This window comes from Carassius auratus, chromosome 32, assembly GCF_003368295.1.
Source record: "Carassius auratus strain Wakin chromosome 32, ASM336829v1, whole genome shotgun sequence".
NCBI classification, from domain to species: domain Eukaryota; kingdom Metazoa; phylum Chordata; class Actinopteri; order Cypriniformes; family Cyprinidae; genus Carassius; species Carassius auratus.
Window position 1 is genome coordinate 10,875,419 of NC_039274.1, and position 19,680 is coordinate 10,895,098.

The 19,680-nt window shown below is 35.9% G+C and overlaps 1 protein-coding gene across 2 annotated transcripts in view; it reads right to left on the minus strand.

Annotated features, from left to right (window-relative positions):
• LOC113051597 (leucine-rich repeat and calponin homology domain-containing protein 4-like) overlaps nucleotides 1–7,376 on the minus strand; it is a 35,896-nt gene extending 28,520 nt beyond the window's left edge. The window contains exon 1 of one of the 2 annotated variants that reach the window (XM_026215490.1): nucleotides 6,971–7,375. In XM_026215490.1, the coding sequence (XP_026071275.1) occupies nucleotides 6,971–7,142 (172 nt within the window). In that variant the 5' untranslated portion in view covers nucleotides 7,143–7,375. Of the gene's footprint in view, nucleotides 1–6,970 lie in introns of both variants that reach the window. The other variant, XM_026215489.1, reaches the window with a different exon arrangement.
• Between the last annotated feature and the right edge of the window lie 12,304 nt (nucleotides 7,377–19,680).

Here is a 19,680-nt window from a genome sequence, read left to right on the forward strand (position 1 = left end):
CAAATAGATTTTCTGCTGTGAAGATGCAGTGTTTCAACAATGCCTAAATAACCCTGACAAATTTGTCATTTTTAGTAGTTTTTGCTAAATTTCAGAAAAAATAAAATAAAATAAAAAATTATCATCAATTGTCAATACTGTAGCAATGTATAAAGCACAGCTTGGTATGAAAAGCACGGTGTGATCTGATTGGCCGTCTATCTAGTGCGTTGTGCTTGGCCGGATATCTCGAGCATGTGACGGAAATGCTACGCTTCTGGAAACTTCGTAAAATGCACTGCACCCACTCGAATATTTGGGTTGAACTGTTCTGGAACAGTGTTCCTTTAAACCACTGATCTCTAGTTGTGTCCTCAGTTGAAAGGCTAAACAAAGTAGTTTGGCTTTTGCAATGAAACACAACGTCACCACACAGCGGCGGCGGCAACAATACTACATCGACAATAGGTCTGGACGATTAATCAAAAAGTAATCGAAACCGAAATTTAGAACCTCTAACCGACGTAATTTTCCCATGTCAGTTATTTCGGTTATTTCCTGAAGGCCTGTGAGAATCTACTAATCTAAACTGAATGTCAAATTGTCGGGACTTTTCATCATTTTTTTATTAAAAATAATAACTAATTTATGCATGTGAAGGACTCAAACGTGCATGTAGGCTACAAGTATTGGTAGGCCATGTAAATGAATGTACAATTCATCTGTAAACGGTTACTGTTCATAACATGTATCTGTGCTGAAATTGATTAAATCGATAAATCATGAACACCCCTCCTAGCAACCACCCAAAACAACCTAGCAAAAATTTACTCAGAACACCTTAGCAACCAATCGGTAACTCCCTGGCAAACAAACGCCTTTGCTTTATGGAGTTTTGCACAGGCAAGCACACTTTGGAAAAACACACTAAAAACAATCAACTAATACTAACTGTCAGTGTGATAATCCTCAATGTTCTCCCTCAAGATAATCTACGCCAGAGGACTGGTATGATCTCGCTCGTTCGCTCTCAACCAAACATTCACCATGCTCTCAACTCAAGTGACACACGCACAAACACAGTAATCACACCCGGAGCTACTCTAAAGCCTAATGGGAGATTCTGCCATCTGGACACGATTCACGTTACATAACTTATCTGGAGCTGGTCTTCAGCAGTTGAATCTCAATCAGATTTAAACTTTCGCATCCTATCGAGTATGCTTATGCGGAAAGGAGAGGAGCGGTTTTCAGATCAGATATTTTGAGACACCACATGAACTGTGTGTTCATTAAACACAGCCATGTGTGCAGTGAGATATCACCCCATCTAAGTGATGTTAGCTCAGAATGTGTGCATTTGAATGAAGCATGGAATGATTCAGAGGACATTCAGCAAACATTTACACACATTCTCATTTTGCCCAGCAGTTGTGCGTTCAGCGATACACAAAAGCACAAAGCAGCATCAATTCTATTGAATTTTTTTAGAATATTAAACATACAACATTTCTGTGTCTGTAAAGATTGCATATATATTGTATGCACATATATATTTGATAAACTACTAAATATTGTAATATTATGGTGCCCTGAAAATGACATGCATGGACAAAAAAATATATATATATAATAATAATTATAATTTAGTTAAATCATAAACACAATTTAATTAAAACAAGGGTACAAATTAATAATAAGTCACAATATCTTTTTCCCCCACATGTCATGCAGGGCTTTGTATAGTATAACTACAACAACAAATTAAATATTTGTTTACAACCCTTGAAAACCAGGATAAAGTTACTTCAAGTTACAGGACAAAGCAGGGACATGCAAGACTCCAATACTGGGAATGCACTCATTTTACAACATACTCGAACCTTGTGACAACTCCATAAACAAAGCATACTTGTGCATAAAGTGCCAGCCATGCCAACAGAAGTAATGTGAAAAAGTTAAAAGTGGCACACAGCAAAAATAGCTCTACGGCTCTTACAGGAAAAATCTGAGAAGACTTTCTGTGAGTCTGCAAAGGTCTCTGCTGCAGAAAGAGTGCTAATAATACAGCATCCGTGTGATTTCAGTTTTAATGAGTGATGGCAAATATATCTTATCTTTCTGTCTTGTTTTTCATTTTAATGGATATCCGTGAAAGAAAAAAAAGTAATCTAAGACGAGGGTTTCTAGCTGTCCTCTTCTCATGAGATTCGAGACCTTCTGACCATCTGTTGTGCTTTAAAAGTGTGAGGGAAAGAAGAGGAAGAGAAAGAGAGAGAAAAAGTGGGAGGGAGTACAGCCGAGAGTTTATCGCTGAGGAGAAGCAGAAGTTGAAGTCGAGGAGCCCACATCCGGTGGCTCTGCAATGGGAAACAGAACAACACTGTGCAACAGCACATTACATAGCTGGTGGTGCAGTCACACTCCAGTTCTCACCCATGGACAACAATTATCGGCATTTTCACAAACATGTTCTCCAGAACTAAACATGTTAAATGACCTCACACATACACACTCCAACAGCTGGCACTTAAAGGAAGCACACACTCTTAGAAAACAAAGCTGGTGAACACTCCAAACATAATGGCATCAAACAGACAACCAATTGAACTTGTGTTTAGCAGAGCTGAATTCGTAATAAATGCTCTCTATCTCTGAATTTGAGAGGTACATTTGCATAAACAAAATATGACCTTATGTTTAATATTCATTAGTAATGTGCAAACTTGGCCACATCCTAACAAAACAGGAAATGCTTTATGAAAAAAGGATCTGAATGACCCATCAAACACAAGGGATTGTATACAAACTGAGACAGCAGTTTTTTTTTGTTTTTTGTTTTAATACAACTAAAAAGATGTTGCACAGCAGGTTTTAAGATTTTTTTTTCGCTAACAACAAATGTGAAAAGATTTTGGTGAATGGACGTACTGATTATTTGCAAACCTCACGTGAATGCAGGTAAGTCACACGCATCAACTTTGCCATGAAATGCTCATTGTGTCACTGTGTACTGTGTGGGGGATCTGATGTTTGCCCGACTGGGAAAGGCAGTCAGTGTCATTTTTACTTCCTTGTTGTCAGTTTATGTCACGAACGTGTGGGTGTGGACTGAATCCTTCAAACTATTTTAGTCCTAAACAGAAACTCTGTGATGCATGATGGCATTACAATGTAATGTAATGAAAATGCATTTTCTGTAAAGCTGCTTTGAAACCATGTGTATTGTGAAAAGGGCTATACAAATCAATTTGAATTGAACTGAATTAAAACGTACATAGCAAATAAATAAATAAAACAGGAAGAAACGATGCTACCAAACTCTTTATCTGGAAAATGATTCTTTCAAAGCAGCCTTTCAAACTGATGGGGAAGTTCTTTGTATCTTTAACAATAAAGCTGCAAAACCAAACCAGATGAAAAAAAAAAATGTTTGTCTTAAGATACTTTGGGAGAAATCATACATTTCTGTCTAAAATTGTTCAGTCAAATTATCAAGTCACAGCTTCCGCACATCAACTGCTCACATCTCTCTTAGCTCTTCATGACCCACCGATCACATCAAGAACAGTAACTATAATGATAACAATAATGATAGCCTCTACTCCATCTATAATATAATAATGTTTGGTTTAATATAAACGTGCGCTGCAGTTACGTCATCTATTGTAGCTGCTGCTTTAAATGCTCAAGCGTTTTAAAACAATGTTTTAATCTTTCTTCAGCCAAAAAAAAAAAAAAGTGATTTCAATGATATAATTTCTCTGTATAGTTATCATTATATCTGTGGTGTGGCCTTCCGTATTATTGAATTAGAATGATTATTTAAACTCCTTTTCTGACATCTTGTCTTATCTCATGTAATGCATAGTGTAAGGCCTGTGAACATGATTCATAAGTATTTATCTTTAAAGCACAAAAACAGTATTATTTAAAAAAATTGTCTAGACGTTTCTAATAATGGCTGTTTTAATGTCCTTTTGTTCCTTACAATCAAATCACAGGCAAAACTGCAACATAGATAGTCAAATGCAGCTCTGAATGTACAGTATGCCAAAAAACTAGACCCGTTATTAGTCCAACATCCAGACAGTCCAGACTTTCACTGCCACAGACACAGCCGTGCCTACAGGCTAATGTCGGACAGGAAACATTACTGATGGGGGATAACAGATCAATGGAAATAAGCCATGAGGAAAGTATCTTGGAGAATATAATTGAGGCCATCTCCAGAACGCCCTTTGAAAAACATCCAATAGACAACCAAATGTAAGGCCTTCTTTGCTGACCTGGATAAACGGGAATCTTCACCCAACCAAGAAAAGAAAGAGATAAAAACTAAGAGAACTAACAGGAATGGGGAGAGCGAGAGAAGCCTGGCTCAGAAAATGGAGGAGGGGTCTAAACGAATGGGACTGCAGTTGGGGGGAAAGAGGAGGGTCCCTATTTCGGGAATATCACGACAATGGGAACAGTCCACAAGCCCATTTTATCAAAAAAAGGCCTCGGACCCTGCCCTCTTTCTCTCAGCTGCTCTGAGGCTTAGTTGTGGTATGGAGTGTGTGTGTGTCCCACTGAATTAAACACTTTGTTACGGGCTACATGACGTTCATGCCCCAGGCACGGTCACAAGTATGTGGGAGCTGGATGGAAACAATGGAATCAAAACACATTCACTGTGATTTTATTTGGAGGATCCTCTTGAGGTGCCCATGTCCCGAGAACATTTTCCACTCAGAGCTGCATCTGCGGTGGTCCTTCTGTTTTCATACGCTCTTATCTTAAGCTTTCTCTACATCCATCTTTCAGCACCTCTTTCAAATTTATTTTTGACTTCTCTGGGATGCTGAAAACAAAGGCAGTATGGGACGTCTTCACACCCTAAAGTGCTGAGGTACAGTCTAACTTGTGTTATTGTTATAAGGAAAGTCAACTGCATCTATATTATTACTCTAGTAATGAGTGTAGAGGTCTATTTTGAAAGGTTTTGGGATGGATTGAAGAGGCTGAGCTTTGTTGTCCAGCACCAAACTGGACCCTGACCTTCCTGAGGGGAAGTTCGTCCACACTGGAAAGTGAGCTTCAGAAAATAATGGGACTATGAGTGTGTGTAGACTGAAGAGAGTGAAAGAATAAACCAAGGCCCATCAATCCTTGCCTCCTTAGCCAAAATGAGACACTATCATCTTCCACCTACCTTCAAGTGCACTTAAAATACACACTGCGACTACAACCAGTAAGATGTGACCAGCACCTAGTAATCATTCTCCACCTGATGGTAGGTGTGTTTGTGGAACATTACTATTATGAAATGATTTTTTTTCCCCACTGGAACTATGCTTGGATTTCTAGCATTTATAAATGCCAGTTTCCAGGCCTAGTTCTCTTGAATTGTTCGGCACCCTCAGACTGATCCCAAACTGGCGCTTGTATTTTGGAGAGTCAGATGTACAGTACGGTTGTCAAGGCAACATGGTTATCAATGCAGAATACTGTGAAAAACCTCCCCAGAAAAATAAGAGATTATTCCATCTAATCCTAAAACAGGACATACTGAACTATAGGAACTATAGAAGACTCAGTCTCAAGCTACTCTATAGAAGTCGGTACTCTTTAAATCAAATCAACATTTGATCTGATTAAAGTATGTCTTTTGGTTAAGTTTCTATTCTGAAAACAACAACAACAACAATGGATTGTTTCTCCTGTGTACATGTAATCAGAATATTCCGAAAATATTTAGAACATGTGCATTCATTTCATTCATTCAAATTCTTGTACTCGCTGTTTATTACAGCCCATTTAATTTAATGAACTTATGTCCTTAACAATGGCATACCAGGGCACAGTGAATTAGAAAACATAGGCCTTTTCCTCGCTCCAAAAAAAAAAAAAATATTTTGTTCAGGAGCTCAACTTTTCACCACATGTCTTTTTCTAACGTCTCACAGAATGACCTTGGTTTGGACATGAGCAGATAAAAAGGGATGTTCAGTTACAGTGAATACTCTAAATTACACAAAAATCTAAAGAATACAGCCATTTGCCAGCTAGAGCTTCGAATAATGGCTTAACTGGGTTATGCCAGTCTTAATAATGCATTTTTAAAAATGATTAAATAATCAGTATGTAAAAGTCATAATATTCCTCTGCACAGAAATTCTGGTGGTTTAGCACTGTTTAGCTACATTAATGCAACGGAGTGATTATTACAGCATGGTGTCAAACTTCTTAATAACTCCAACTGTGGGTCACAAAGAGGTACAAAAAGAGGTACGAGAACTGAAATTACAGTAAATGGCATGAAATGCCACATGCTTAGCCCAGAGCACATTTTAAATGCACTGCAACATCTCTATTAGACTTCAGACCATGTGCTTTCGGTGGTTTCTATGGCTGCTTTATACCCACTTTGTATGAGAGGAGCAGATGGTCATATTAGTGCTGCTGGCAAGATGGATCTCAACATACAAATGAGAGTGCACTCAAATGAGCTGACTGCAACAATAACATTTTATTTCACCAGTTCTGCTGGCTTTTCACTGCACTCAGATCAAATGTGAAGTTCTACAGTGGGTCTGTGGTAAGATGGCTCAGCCTGAATGTAGTTTCCACCTCAACAACAGGAAGAGAAGCACAGCGCAGATGTCTTCAATTTCTAAAGCAAACACACCAGCCTCAAACTAAAAAAAAAACAAACAAACAAAAAAAAAACTGACTTTAAAAACACAATAAGCTGGTGTATATGCAGTGATTCAGTTCTGTAGAAACGAAAGCGAGGACTTAAATGAACTTATCAGATGATCTGCTTCCTACAATGTTCGTGCAAGTAAAAGATCCGCTTTTTCTGGGTCGGGCGTGATGGTGGTGGTGCTCGTACACCCCTGCAGAAGGGGCGCAGGTGAAGAAGACACTCAAACAAAGGACATTAAATGCACTGATCCACTTCCTCCCCCTCTCTCATCCCGTGACCGCTTACTTTAAGTCTTACCTGCGTGTGTAATGTCGGACAGGTCATAGTTCTTGGCGGTGCGGGGGAACTCTTTTAGTTTACGGTTGGAGAGGATGAGCGCTCCGCTGGACGCAGCCTCTTCCAGCGCCTTCTCCACGCTCCTGCTGGCCGCTACGGTCGCCGGCAGCTGGGCTCCATCCCCAGCAGCCATCAAACACCAAATATAACCCAAATCTTAACGTTACTCTTTACAACGACAATGAGCCCTCCTAAACCTCCATCTCATCCAAGACTGGTCCGATAACGTTACACACCAGAAAAGTAAGTTGTTGTACTCCAAAAGTGATGTAAAATCCAGCTATTGAGCAAAGTTACGCGGTGACTTGACAGTCCGTGTGCCGCACCAGAGCCGAGCACAAAAGGGGCGGAGCTTACGGATTGAGCAAGTCTTGAATGACAGAGCGGACACACCCAATACGAGCTCGTGAAATGAACACAAAAGTGCTGCTCTCATCGCAAGGGGGAAATTATAAATTTTTTTTTTTTTTTTTTTTTTTTTTTTTTGACGTCTGTAGATTTTGTAATATAAACTGTAGAGGCTTCACTGCTGAAACTGAAGAAGTTTTTGCATTGTTTGCCGATGATACCAAGGCTGACAACATTCAAAAGTAAGAGGAAGCTTCTAATGGATATCACAAAGCATTTCCAGGTCCATTAAATTTACGTGCACTGAGAGAGAGAGAGAATATGAAGGACATAAATATAGCATTAACATTAGAGCATTAGAGCAACACTCTTCCCAATATCTGTGGTGTCTAGTCTTTTAAGAAAACCTTAATTGTGTTTACTGGGATCTAATTCCAAAATATAGGCTATATTTAAAAAAAGGACAATATAAGATTGTCGCCGAACATTGGTCTGTGATAATTGCTGTTTTTTCATCCTAATTTAAATTTATTCTAAAATCCACTTCTCAAGCTAAAAAAACCCCATCTAATTTCTCCTTTAATTTTTTTGGAATGTATATAGAAATGTATAAATCATAGGTCATTGTTTTCAGCTGTGTTGTATCGTTATTAGGATATGTTGTTGGGAAATATTTGCCCACCTATAGTATGCACAAAGCAAAGCTTTCAGAGTTATTTCTTACTCATGCATGCTTAATGTCTATCTGTTTTTTGTTCAGTGTATGTGAGTTCAGTGTTTTAGGCCTGCAAGGGGCACAAAGTGGGTCACACAATTATCCACTGTGTCATATCTCCCCATGGAACAAACAAAGAGGAAGAGGAGGCTCGAGTGAGCCCAGAGGAAGAGAAGGGATGAGAGGCCGTGAGAAAGAATGAGGTTATGCTCTGTGCCAAGCCCTTAAAAGGATCCATGTTGAAACATGAATTAGGAATATGTAATAGTTTATTCATTAAGAATTAAAAATTTGACTAAATCTTTACTGTAGTCTTTAATATAGTTGTTGGTGAATTATTGTGTTGTATTCTTGGTGACACTGAATATAAATGACAGAGAAGCTCACAAAATTAGTGATACTGCAATTTATGTATTTATTTATGAGAACCCCTGTATATTTTGATCTGTCATCCCTTCAGTCTAGAAGTGGCTGTCTAATGGTTTCAATGCAGCACTGCAGTTCTCACCAACAAGTCAATGATCACAAAACAGCTACAGTACAGCCCATGTGGGAGTCAGAAAGCAAGACCCAACTTGTTCAGAATACTGTATTTCTCCTCAATATAAAATAATTTGCTACCTTCTATTATATGCTATTTATAGTAATAAATCATTCGGAATAAAATGATTATTTGGGTAATTATTGTTTGGCATCTCTGTATTCTTTTTACACATGATGTGATTATTACATTGTTTTCATTTAATCCCCATTAACAGGCTGAAAATCCAAGACAAGGGCACGGATACACATCCCCTCGTGTCTTTATGTAGCGCGGCATAACAGCGTCCCCTGGCGTAGAAAATCATGTCAATCACTCAAAACAGGGCCTTTTATGTGTCACAGAATTACTCGGAAAAATAAAATACTTTATTTTAAAAATATTTGAACAATAATAACAATATACTTTTTATTTGTTTGTTTGTTTCACAAAAACACACCTGTTTAGTTGTGCACTTGAGAACATGTATGAACACCGTGGATTGCTGCGTTCATCTCATCTTATTATGTTCTGCTCACTTTTTCTAAATGTTTAAAATACATTCGTAATCTACATGTAATCAACTGTTATTTCAATAATTTATTCGTTATTCATATATTATTATTATTATTATTATTATTATTATTATTATTATTATTTAAAGCATATTATTAAAAGTTTGTTTTCAACCATGTTAGAAGTTTGGAGCCAAAGTGTCAAACACAGGACCTTGGAGACACTTACTGTAATGTTTGTGCAGGAGCTTGACCAAGTGATGGTAAATTATCTCTGTTGTTTATGGCATGCAGCAAATGTAAGTCATAAAGAATAAACTAAAAGCTTCTCAAGTTCAGTGTACTTGGTAAACATGCACCACATGCATTTATAGCAAATTTGGTTGATTACAAAACCCACTACTCAAAATGAAAATGGGTAACACTTTACAATAAACTTCCTTTGTTTAACATGAACTAACCATGAAAAATTATTCTAAAGCCTTAGTTAACCATAGTTAATTTCAACATGTACATATACATGTTCAAAGTCAAAACTTGTCTTTTAAGATTATTTAATGAGCCTGAGCTAACATGAACTAACAATGATGTGGTGTGTTTTTGTTAACTAACATGAACAAAGATTCATGAAAATACTTTACCTGATATGTTGCTAGTTAATGCATAAACTAAACTAAAGAATGAGATTAAAAAGTGTTACCAGAAAATGCAGATCTTGGGGTCAGGGTGATTGCTGATCGTACTTATTTATATATATATATATATATATATATATATATATATATATATATATATATATATTTTTTTTTTTCTTTCTTTCATTCTTTTTTTTTTTTTTTTGGTGCTCAAAGTATAGTATGATACTTTAAATGATAATATAAATTAAATGATAATTTTAAGCTCTTGTTCTGTCCAGGCTGGACTATTGCAATGCCCTCTTGGCAGGCAACTCTACCAAACCTTTACAATTAATTCAGAACGCGGCAGCAAGATTAATTTTCAATGAGCCAAAAAGAATACACGTCACACCTCTGTTTATCAATTTGCACTGGCTTCCAATAGCTGCTCGCATAAAATTCAAGGCATTGATGTTTGCCTACAAAACTACCACTGGCTCTGCACCCATTTACCTAAATTCGTTACTTCAGACTTATGTGCCCTCTAGAAGCTTGCGTTCTGCAAGTGAACGTCGCTGGATTGTGCCATCCCAAAGAAGCACATAGTCACTTTTACGGACTTTTAAATTAAATGTTCCCTTCTGGTGGAACGACCTCCCCAACTCAATCCGAGCAGCTGAGTCCTTAGCCATCTTCAAGAATCGGCTTAAAACACATCTCTTCCATCTTTATTTGACCCTCTAACTTTAACATTCACTATTCTAATTCTATTCTTTAAAAAATCGAACTACCTTTCTAATCTTTTTGTATTCTATTTTCTTTTCATTTATTATCAATTGTATATGTATGTGGGTGTGTATGTGTAAAGACCTCTAACTAGCTTGCTCTATTCTTTTATTTTTTTATTCTATCTGTTTCCTTTTTATTTATTATATTAGTTAAAATCCTGTGTACTGTGTTAACCTAACTGAGACTTGTTATAGCACTTATATATCATTGCTCTTTTTGTTGTTTTTGATTGCTTCCACTGTCTTCATCTGTAAGTCGCTTTGGATAAAAGCGTCTGCTAAATGAATAAATGTAAATGTAAATGTAAATGATGGCTTTGACTTTATTCACCTTGCATACAACTAGGACATTTTGACACACAAGCTCAGTATTAGGCCAATACAAACCACATGAGACACTGATAACATATTAATATGGTGCCCAGCACTCAGATACTCTAGTATACTCCAGTACCCAATGCAACAACGTCTCCTCTACTTTTGCCCAAAGATTTAATGCAAGTCTTAACACACTGCAGTCATTTCATGAGATTATACAAACGTGGCCTTACAAATCATAAAGAGACATCGATTGTCAGTTCATTTATGTAGGTTAATGTTAATGTTATAATAAGCAAATATTAAAATAAAATATAAAATAAACAAGTTAACATTCATGTAGATTAATAAATACTATTCTTCACTGTTTATTCATGATAGCTGAAGTATTAGCAACCATAGTAAATATTTCATAGTGTTTATATGTTATCTGATAATTCAAATCACATTGAAGCATTTTATAGACCCTTATGAAACAAATATATATATATATATATATATATATATTCAAATATATAAGATATTAGAAAATAAAAAGGAAAAATAACATATTACAATATATCAAAATATATTTTAAGAAATATATTGGTAAATATATTTTCCTTTCGTAAGGGGATGAAATATCTCAAACTATGACTCGCTTATAAATCCACAATACATAAAGCCATCTGTCATCATAAAAACTTTTGTTTATTTTTTTACCATGATCCTTCCATCAATTATTTTTGATAGGCCTAGCTAACTTCTTCTTTTTTTAATCTGCAGGAGTTTGTGATAAACGCTACAGCCTTTGAAACAGCAAAGTTCTGGGTAGGAAACTTGGGCAATGTTGCATTGCCTTGGCCTTCACTCCTTTGTAGTCCAAGTATTTGTAAAAATGCATTTTTCAGTTCATTTGCTTGTCTTTGTTAGAGCAGCTGAGAATGAATTGGTTTTAATGTAATTCAGTTTTTAGGTCAGGGATCCCTAAGACCTTGCTGGCATTGCCATGAGTGATGGTCCGGGATATGGGAAAGAAACTGGGTCAGAACGGTCTGGATAATGGGCGAGTTTATTGCTGGACTGTGGACTGCTAAAGTGCTGTGATGACAGTATTTGCTCATTAGATGGCGATATCTGTCTCACTTCTTCTCCATACTACATCCTTCTGTTCAAATAAATTAAAATATTATTCGTTATACTTTTCATTGAAATAATTTAACAGAAACTTTTTTCGGAATGCCCAAAATAAATGTAGATTTTGTTTTTGTACATTTCACCTTTTAAAGTAAGAAATAATATGACTGCCTAATAAACATGGCATATACTGCCTGGTTTTATTGCAGTTACACTAAAAAAAAAAAAATTAATAGCTATAGAACAGCATTGATCTTTGTTAATGTGAATTTTGTGTTTATTTATTAATAGATTTTCTACATGAATGCATTAAGAACTAAAATGAGCAAACAACTTAGATTAATAATAAAATAAAAAAAATGTTCATTGTTAGTTCAGGATACTCAATGCATTAGCTGTTAATGTTTAGAACCTTATTGTAACACCTTTCATTTTTCAAACATAGGACATGTGCAAAGCAACAGTATTTTCTTTGTTATCATGAACACAGTAAAAAACAGCTATTTTGGTGTGTATCTGTGTAGACATCTTGCAATGCTTTCCTCCCTCTGCAGTAAGAGAAAGCAGTGTTGCAGCAGCTGTTATTCCAGCTGTGCTATGCAAGATGTACAAGAAAGAATCCCGATGCTTTCCTTTCAAACAAACAGGGAGTTTTTAATCACAGTGAAAGCCACAACATCAGCCAATATTACTGACAGAACACCATAAAGGGGTTTTTCTGAAAACAAACAGAGGGGAGAGGCTGAGGATGCCCTTCTTTTTCCTCACTTTTTTGTGGTTTGATCTTGTCATCTCTTCTGTGTGTTTTCAATTACTTAAATTTCATCTTTCCACACTTACCACACATCTGTATAGGACCCCAATAAGGGGTTTGGGCCATCTTTTGGGGTTCTGTCAGGAGGCAGGGTAGACATTACAAGGATGGCACTGGTCAGTTTGAAGCTTGCGGTGACTGTGGCTGTGCGATTTTCAGTTTGGGCCCAAGGAGGACGAGGAGATTCAGGGCTGGAATATCAACTACAGGACAGGTACAGATTACTGACAGACACTGTCCTTATTCCGTTTCTGGCAGCGGTGTATGCACTGGAGCACTTCACTAGATCCTTCTGTATGAATATCATACTAAAGATATGTTTTAGGTATGCTGAATATACAAGCATCTGTAAAATCTGAGATAATTATCCGAGATGAAACATTCTATGAAAGCACCTTGATCATTAGATTCTGAAAGTCTAGGGATCTTCTAGTCTTTGCAAAGCTTCGACACATGACTTTTGTTTTGGGACTTTTGTCACACTGACCCCAGTTGTTTCCATACAATTGCCAAAAACAGCAAAGAGTCATGTAACAAAACAGAACATCTTTATAACTCACTCAGACACTAAAAGATGAAATACATGAGAACTTATGAAAATTAAGACTCAAAGTTTCCCTGAAACTGAAGACTCGTCTTATCAATGATTTACGTTTTGTTTTTTCCATCTAGTTGAGTTTCACAGTCACAAGGCAATCACAATCAGCCTGTCAAAGGTTGTTTTTAGGTTGTTAGCTCTTTGGATTTTAATTACTAGACTGTTGCAGCACTGAAAAGTAGTGTGAGAAACTAATTTTGCCCTCAAAAGGTTTTGAGAACCAGACATAACAAAAAGACAAAGGAAGTACAAATAGCATTAATACTACTTACACCAAGTACAATGTTAGACAGTGTCAACCACTAATATTGAAAACTCAAAGCTGTTATCTTGGGAAAAGGATGTTGCAGTAATTGGGTGCCAGTATTTGTGGCTGATGTGAACTAGAGAAAAACATTTATTTCATAATAAGATTTCCCCCCAACTTCCCATGGTTTTACTTCAATGATTTTTTGTGCATTTTTTGAATGAATGAATGAAATGAATGAATGAAAAAGATAAACATTGCATATTTATTTCCACAGCTGCCTTTGCTCATATTTACGAAGGTTGCCAATATTAGTAGTTGCACTGTAGGTACTGTTTATAGTGACTTGAAGTTATTTGCACCTCAGTGTTCAAATAGTCACTGCAATTATCATGACTGTCTGAGCAGCTCCTTTTAAACTTTGAAATATGTGGGTCTAATTATCGCCTAACACAATTAAATAGATGGGAATTATTAAATACCTTGCATAAATTATATTTATATTCATATTCTCACATATTTGTAGTCTCTGACAAGCAACAATAGAGGTTTTCTGTTTAACATGAGTCTTTTAGTGTTTCATATTATTGATTTTTTATTGATTGCAATTTTTATTGATTGCAATTTGACACACAACAAAAACTTTGGTTGCACTTTATTTTATAGTACGTGTACTTACATGTAGTTATAGTGTACTTACAGTGTATTTATCTAAGAAAGTTCTGGTAACACGAGGTAACTACATGGGGTAGGGTTAGGTTTAGGGGTAGGTTCAGGGTTAGTACCTAGTTATTACATAGTTATTGCAATTACCATAATGAGTACATAGTATGTACATGAGGAACAGGACTGTAAAATAAAGTGCTACCAAAACTTTTTACCTAGTTTTTTTACATAATAGGAGGGTTTGAACACATATTCTGCAATTTAGTTTCGTCAAGAATTTCTTAATAGGAAGAAGTAATAACAGTGGTCTTGAGTTTGTTAACCATGACATCCAGAGCATTCTTGGCATATTGTTTTTAGTGGTATGCTGAATATTTGTGTCTGATATGATAATGGATTCGAAATGTCTTGCTTTTTATGTGTTTCTCCCTCAGTCAAGGTAAAGGATGGATTGAATCCCCTCTTGAGACTGAACTTTTTAGAGGACATGAACAGCATTCTGCAGAGCAAGTTCACAGTTGGCTCAGTGGAAGAGTGCATGAACTCAGCCGGTACGCAACATTAACACTACATTCTCCATAACAGGAACACATATATGCACATTCTTTACAACCGCACACACCAGCCACATTACTCATTTAGTGTCTCTTCACCTCAGTTACCTTAGTTCCCCTGGCACTCTTCTTTTTCTTCTGCTAAACTCCAGACTCCATTCAAACGTTGTTGTTTTTTTGGATAATTTCAGCCTTGGGGTGAAGTATTATATGATTTGTAATTATGGCTGTTGATCAATTAAAATATATATATATATATAATATATATATTAAAATATATTTTCACAATCTTCAAATTAACACCTAAAATGTTTTTTAAATATTTCACATTTGGCATTTTTATTTCATATTTTAATGGCCGTATTTGCATGTAAATATTTATATTCATGTAATGTATATTATATATAAATACATTTAATATATTAACAAAATGTTTTACTTAAATATGTACATGAATGTGTGTGTTTGTGTTCTTATATATACATAGTAATTATACAGCTGAATAAAAAAAAAATTGTGTCCGTCTTCATTTCATATGGTAAAGCAACAAAATGTGATTATTTTAAAAGAAGTGAATCTTTTCTGTACCCACTGTGTGTGTGTGTGTGTGTGTGTGTGTGTGTGTGTATGTATGTATATTCTTAAATATCTGGGATATTTGTAATAATTGTAATTAAATGAGTAATTAAAGGTATTTTGCGTAATAGCATAAACTGAAATTTATCTGATTGTTTTTGTTTTCATTTAGCAGTTACAAATAAATGTAAAATATTATAACAGCTTCTGATGTACAGTAAATGAACTTATTTACTGTACATCACTGTACATTAGCCAAAGGATGTGTTGAAAAGACATTAACAAAGCTACTACAGGAATTGAAAAAATGGATGCTGTGTTAATTGCGTTAATATATTTTTGACATATTAAACAGCCATTATTAATTAACGTTATTTTTCCCAGATCTATTTTATACAGTTATACAGTTAACACGCTGTGTTAGGATGAATCTTTCTTGTCATTAATTGGTATTGGTGTTTTCTCTTATCTGTTTAACTATATAAACACTGAAAGAATAGTAATGCACATATGTGTTTATTCTATCACAACTGTAATGCAGATTTCATTTTGCACAGAATCCAAAAATGTAATCAGTTGAAGAAATTATATTTCCTTCAAGAAATACAAATCTAGTTCAGTTCTGTCATTCATCTGGTGAAGTTTAGTTTAGTTTAATAAAGTCATTATTCATTCATGCTCAGAGGAAGCCAAATAAACAAAATGAGCCTCATGTCAATTTCATATCCCGCTTTCATTGGTGCTGGTTTTGTGCAATCCAAGATTTTTGGACATTATCTAATACATAAACTGTCACACCTTCACCGCACACAGAGAGAATGTGAGAATCTGCGTCACCCTGTATTTTTGTGTGGTTTCCTGTTAAAAGTGCTCCTTGATGCTGCAGACTGCTCCAGAGGGAGACTTTTACATCCTTAACCAAGCTGCACATCTGCTCAACATCTGCTGTCTTTATTGACATCATTCTTCAGCTGGTGACTCACCTCATTGTTGCCTGGTTACAGGGGTTAGAGAATCATCGTTTGATTTGGACGAGAATAGGGAGTGGACTACTCGGTTTTTAACTTACTTTTGTCACCTATCGCATCATGTGACAAGTGTCCAGGGAGTTTTCCGACGCTAGACCTGTTTTAATATTGTTACACATCCCAGCTGTTTTGCATCAAAACTTTGAATGCTCTCATTCTTTAACTATAACTGTCCATGATTGAATCAGTCGTATTCAGGCCAACTGAATCATGAAACACTAAAGGAATAGTTCAACCAAAGATTCTGTCATCATTGCTTTTCCTTTAATTAAAGCCTTTATATAATATATATTACTGTATTGTGTTATTACTTGTAATGAGGTTTATAGGTTTATGTCCAATATGCTAATTTCCACTGTCAGATATAATAATAATTATTATTATATTTTTTTAAGAGGCAATATTTGTGACGGTTGGGTTTGGGAAAAACACAAGGAGAGGGTAGGATCCAATAGCAAGGTATGGGTTTATTAAACAGAAAGAAAAATACAAAATAAACAGTCTTGAGAGACAAACAAAACCAAAAAGGGAACTGGATGAAAACGGGAACTCGGAGGAACGAAGTCTCGGGACACGAGAGCTTAGACACATAGGGTAAGGACTCCATACAGATGACAGAGAAAGACAGCTATACATAGGGAGACTAATGACAAAGGATTGGCAGCACCTGTGTGATTTAATTGGAGTGCAATTACTGTGAAGACGGAACCAGACTAGAGGAATTAAGGTGCCTATGGTGAAGTGCCTAAGGAGAAGTGAGCTCACTAGGGAACACCCAGGAAAACAGAGACTGACAGCGTGACAATATTGCACAACTATAACTGTTTGGGCTTAGAACTAAATAACTTGATTTCATAAATTATGAAAAGAGACCATTTCAATCTAACTCCAAGTAGAAAAAAGCACGAATAATCTAGAATGAACAAATATCCCTTAATACATCAATACCAAAATAAAAATTTGCCTGAAAATATTTGTCATATTCACTAATTTCTTCAGAACTTATTCGCTTGATTGAGTGGAGTGAAGGTATTTGAGCAGAGTTTCAGTCTGTGTGGTCTTGTTTCATAACTTTCTTATTTAGAGAGGATCGAGGGTTGTTTCTGGTTTATTATTTCCTTTATAAAGATATGAAAGCAGTTTTGTTGTTTATAAATCTTAAAGGATGTTATAGATGTTTTGGTTTGAACTAAATAGGTTAAAATTCACCGCTTCGTAGTCTTGGTCAGTAGGTTTGAATTTTGCATAGATTATCTGTTCTTGCTTTTACTAAAGCATGAATGCACATAAGTTCACCCCTCAGTGAACCTAGAGTTTGGGTTACCTCTGTGTCATGAGTTGAAGAAATACATCTGAAACACAAGACCTCTTGTACTTTAGTCACAGTCCCCACCCAGATACCTAATCCATGATTACATCTGTGTGCACCAGACCTCTGCAGGACAGATCTATTCCAGCAATAAATCTGATATCTGTTCAGTATTTGTTTGATTTTATTATTTAGTGGCCCTTTTTGCCCTTTCCACATAACTGAGGAAACTGTGTTTGCCAACTGCAGTCCATTACACTTAATTCAGTTTGTTTTAACAGTCAAGTTTAAACAAAATATTTTAGTCAATATTTTGCCCTTAGTGAATATCTGTCCATCTTTTTAATATCATTATATCATTTGAATTCGTGTTCTCAGTGCCTTTGGCAGTGTATAAGTGGCTGGTGTGTACTGGGTGAGAGCCAAAGGAAGCTGTTTCATGAGAATTCTTCTGGACTAGGACTAAAAGTATGTTTTAGTCCTGATTTTAATAGCATGAGACTTTAAAATGTCAGATTAGATTAGATTAGATTAGATTAGATTAAACTTTATTGTCATTCTGCAGAGTACAAGTACAGAGCTAATGAAACGCAGTTAGCATCTAACCAGAAGTGCAAGAATATAGTGTTTAAAATGGAGATAAGTGCAGAGTAAGTGAAGCTATGATTTACAGCATGTACAGTGGCATTGCTATACACAGTATTTAGCAGAGTATGCACAGAATATAAATTGGAGTCCAATGTAAGGTTATGCAAGTACCATTATGAACAGCAGCAATGTAAGAACAGTGGTAATAAATACAGTTGGTTGTGTGTACAATAGTGTTGTTAGACAAAGTATTCTATTTAAAATATCAGTAGTGCAATAATATTTTTTATAGAAATAGATTACTGTGCTTTGTACAGTAACAGCGGTAGACAGTGTACAGTATGTGCAAAATATGAGTAGTGCAAATACATGTATGTACAGTACTGTGACCAGTGCAGTAAGAGAGAGGGTGTAGGTTAGATTGGTGGTGTGGAGTTCAGAAGGGTCATAGCCTCGGGAAAGAAACTCTTCCTGAGCCTACTAGTGTGAGAGCATATGCTCCAGTAACGTGTGACGGATGGAAGGAGGGTAAAAAGTCCACGGTTCTGGTGTGAGGAATACTTGATGATGTTCCTAGCCCTGCCCAGGCAGTGTTGTGATAAATTTTCTCAGTGGTAGTTAACGGGGTGCTGGTGATCTGTTTTCACCACCTGCTTGAGTGCTTTGCGGTCAGATGCAGATCAGTTGAGATGCACACTGAGATGCAGTTTAGTGAGTATGCTCTCGATGATACAGTGATAGAATTCCACAAGGATCCTGGGACTCTGGTGAAATTTCTTAAGGCTTTTTGACCTGGATGGATGTTTTTAGGAACCAGTGAAGTCATCAGAGATGAGGATGCCAAGGAACTGGATCTATGTTTACAGGCAGCACAGCGGGAGGTGAAGTATGCAATAGGTTTGTAAAACACATTACCAAGCTATCTTATACCTCACACTGAGAGTGTTTACATGCATCAGCTCATGATTATGCTTAATAGCCTCATGGAAACTTATCTTTTTATATGTCATAAATGGTTCAATCAAAACACACACACATTTTACAGGTGTTTTATCCATATTTTGAATATTGGATAGTGTAGTGTTTTAGGTTGAAGGTAATTTCTGTAAATGTTTCCAAAAAATGAACTTGTAATTTTCTGCCAGATTATTATTATTATTATTATTATTATTTTGTATATATACTGTACTACTGTTCAAAAGATTGGGCTTCAATATTTTTTATGTCTTTAAAAGAAGTATCTTATGCTAACCTGTGTTTATTTGATACAAATATACAGTGCAAATAGTATTATTGTGAAATATTATGACAATTTAAAAATGAATATATTTTAATATACAAACCCGATTCCAAA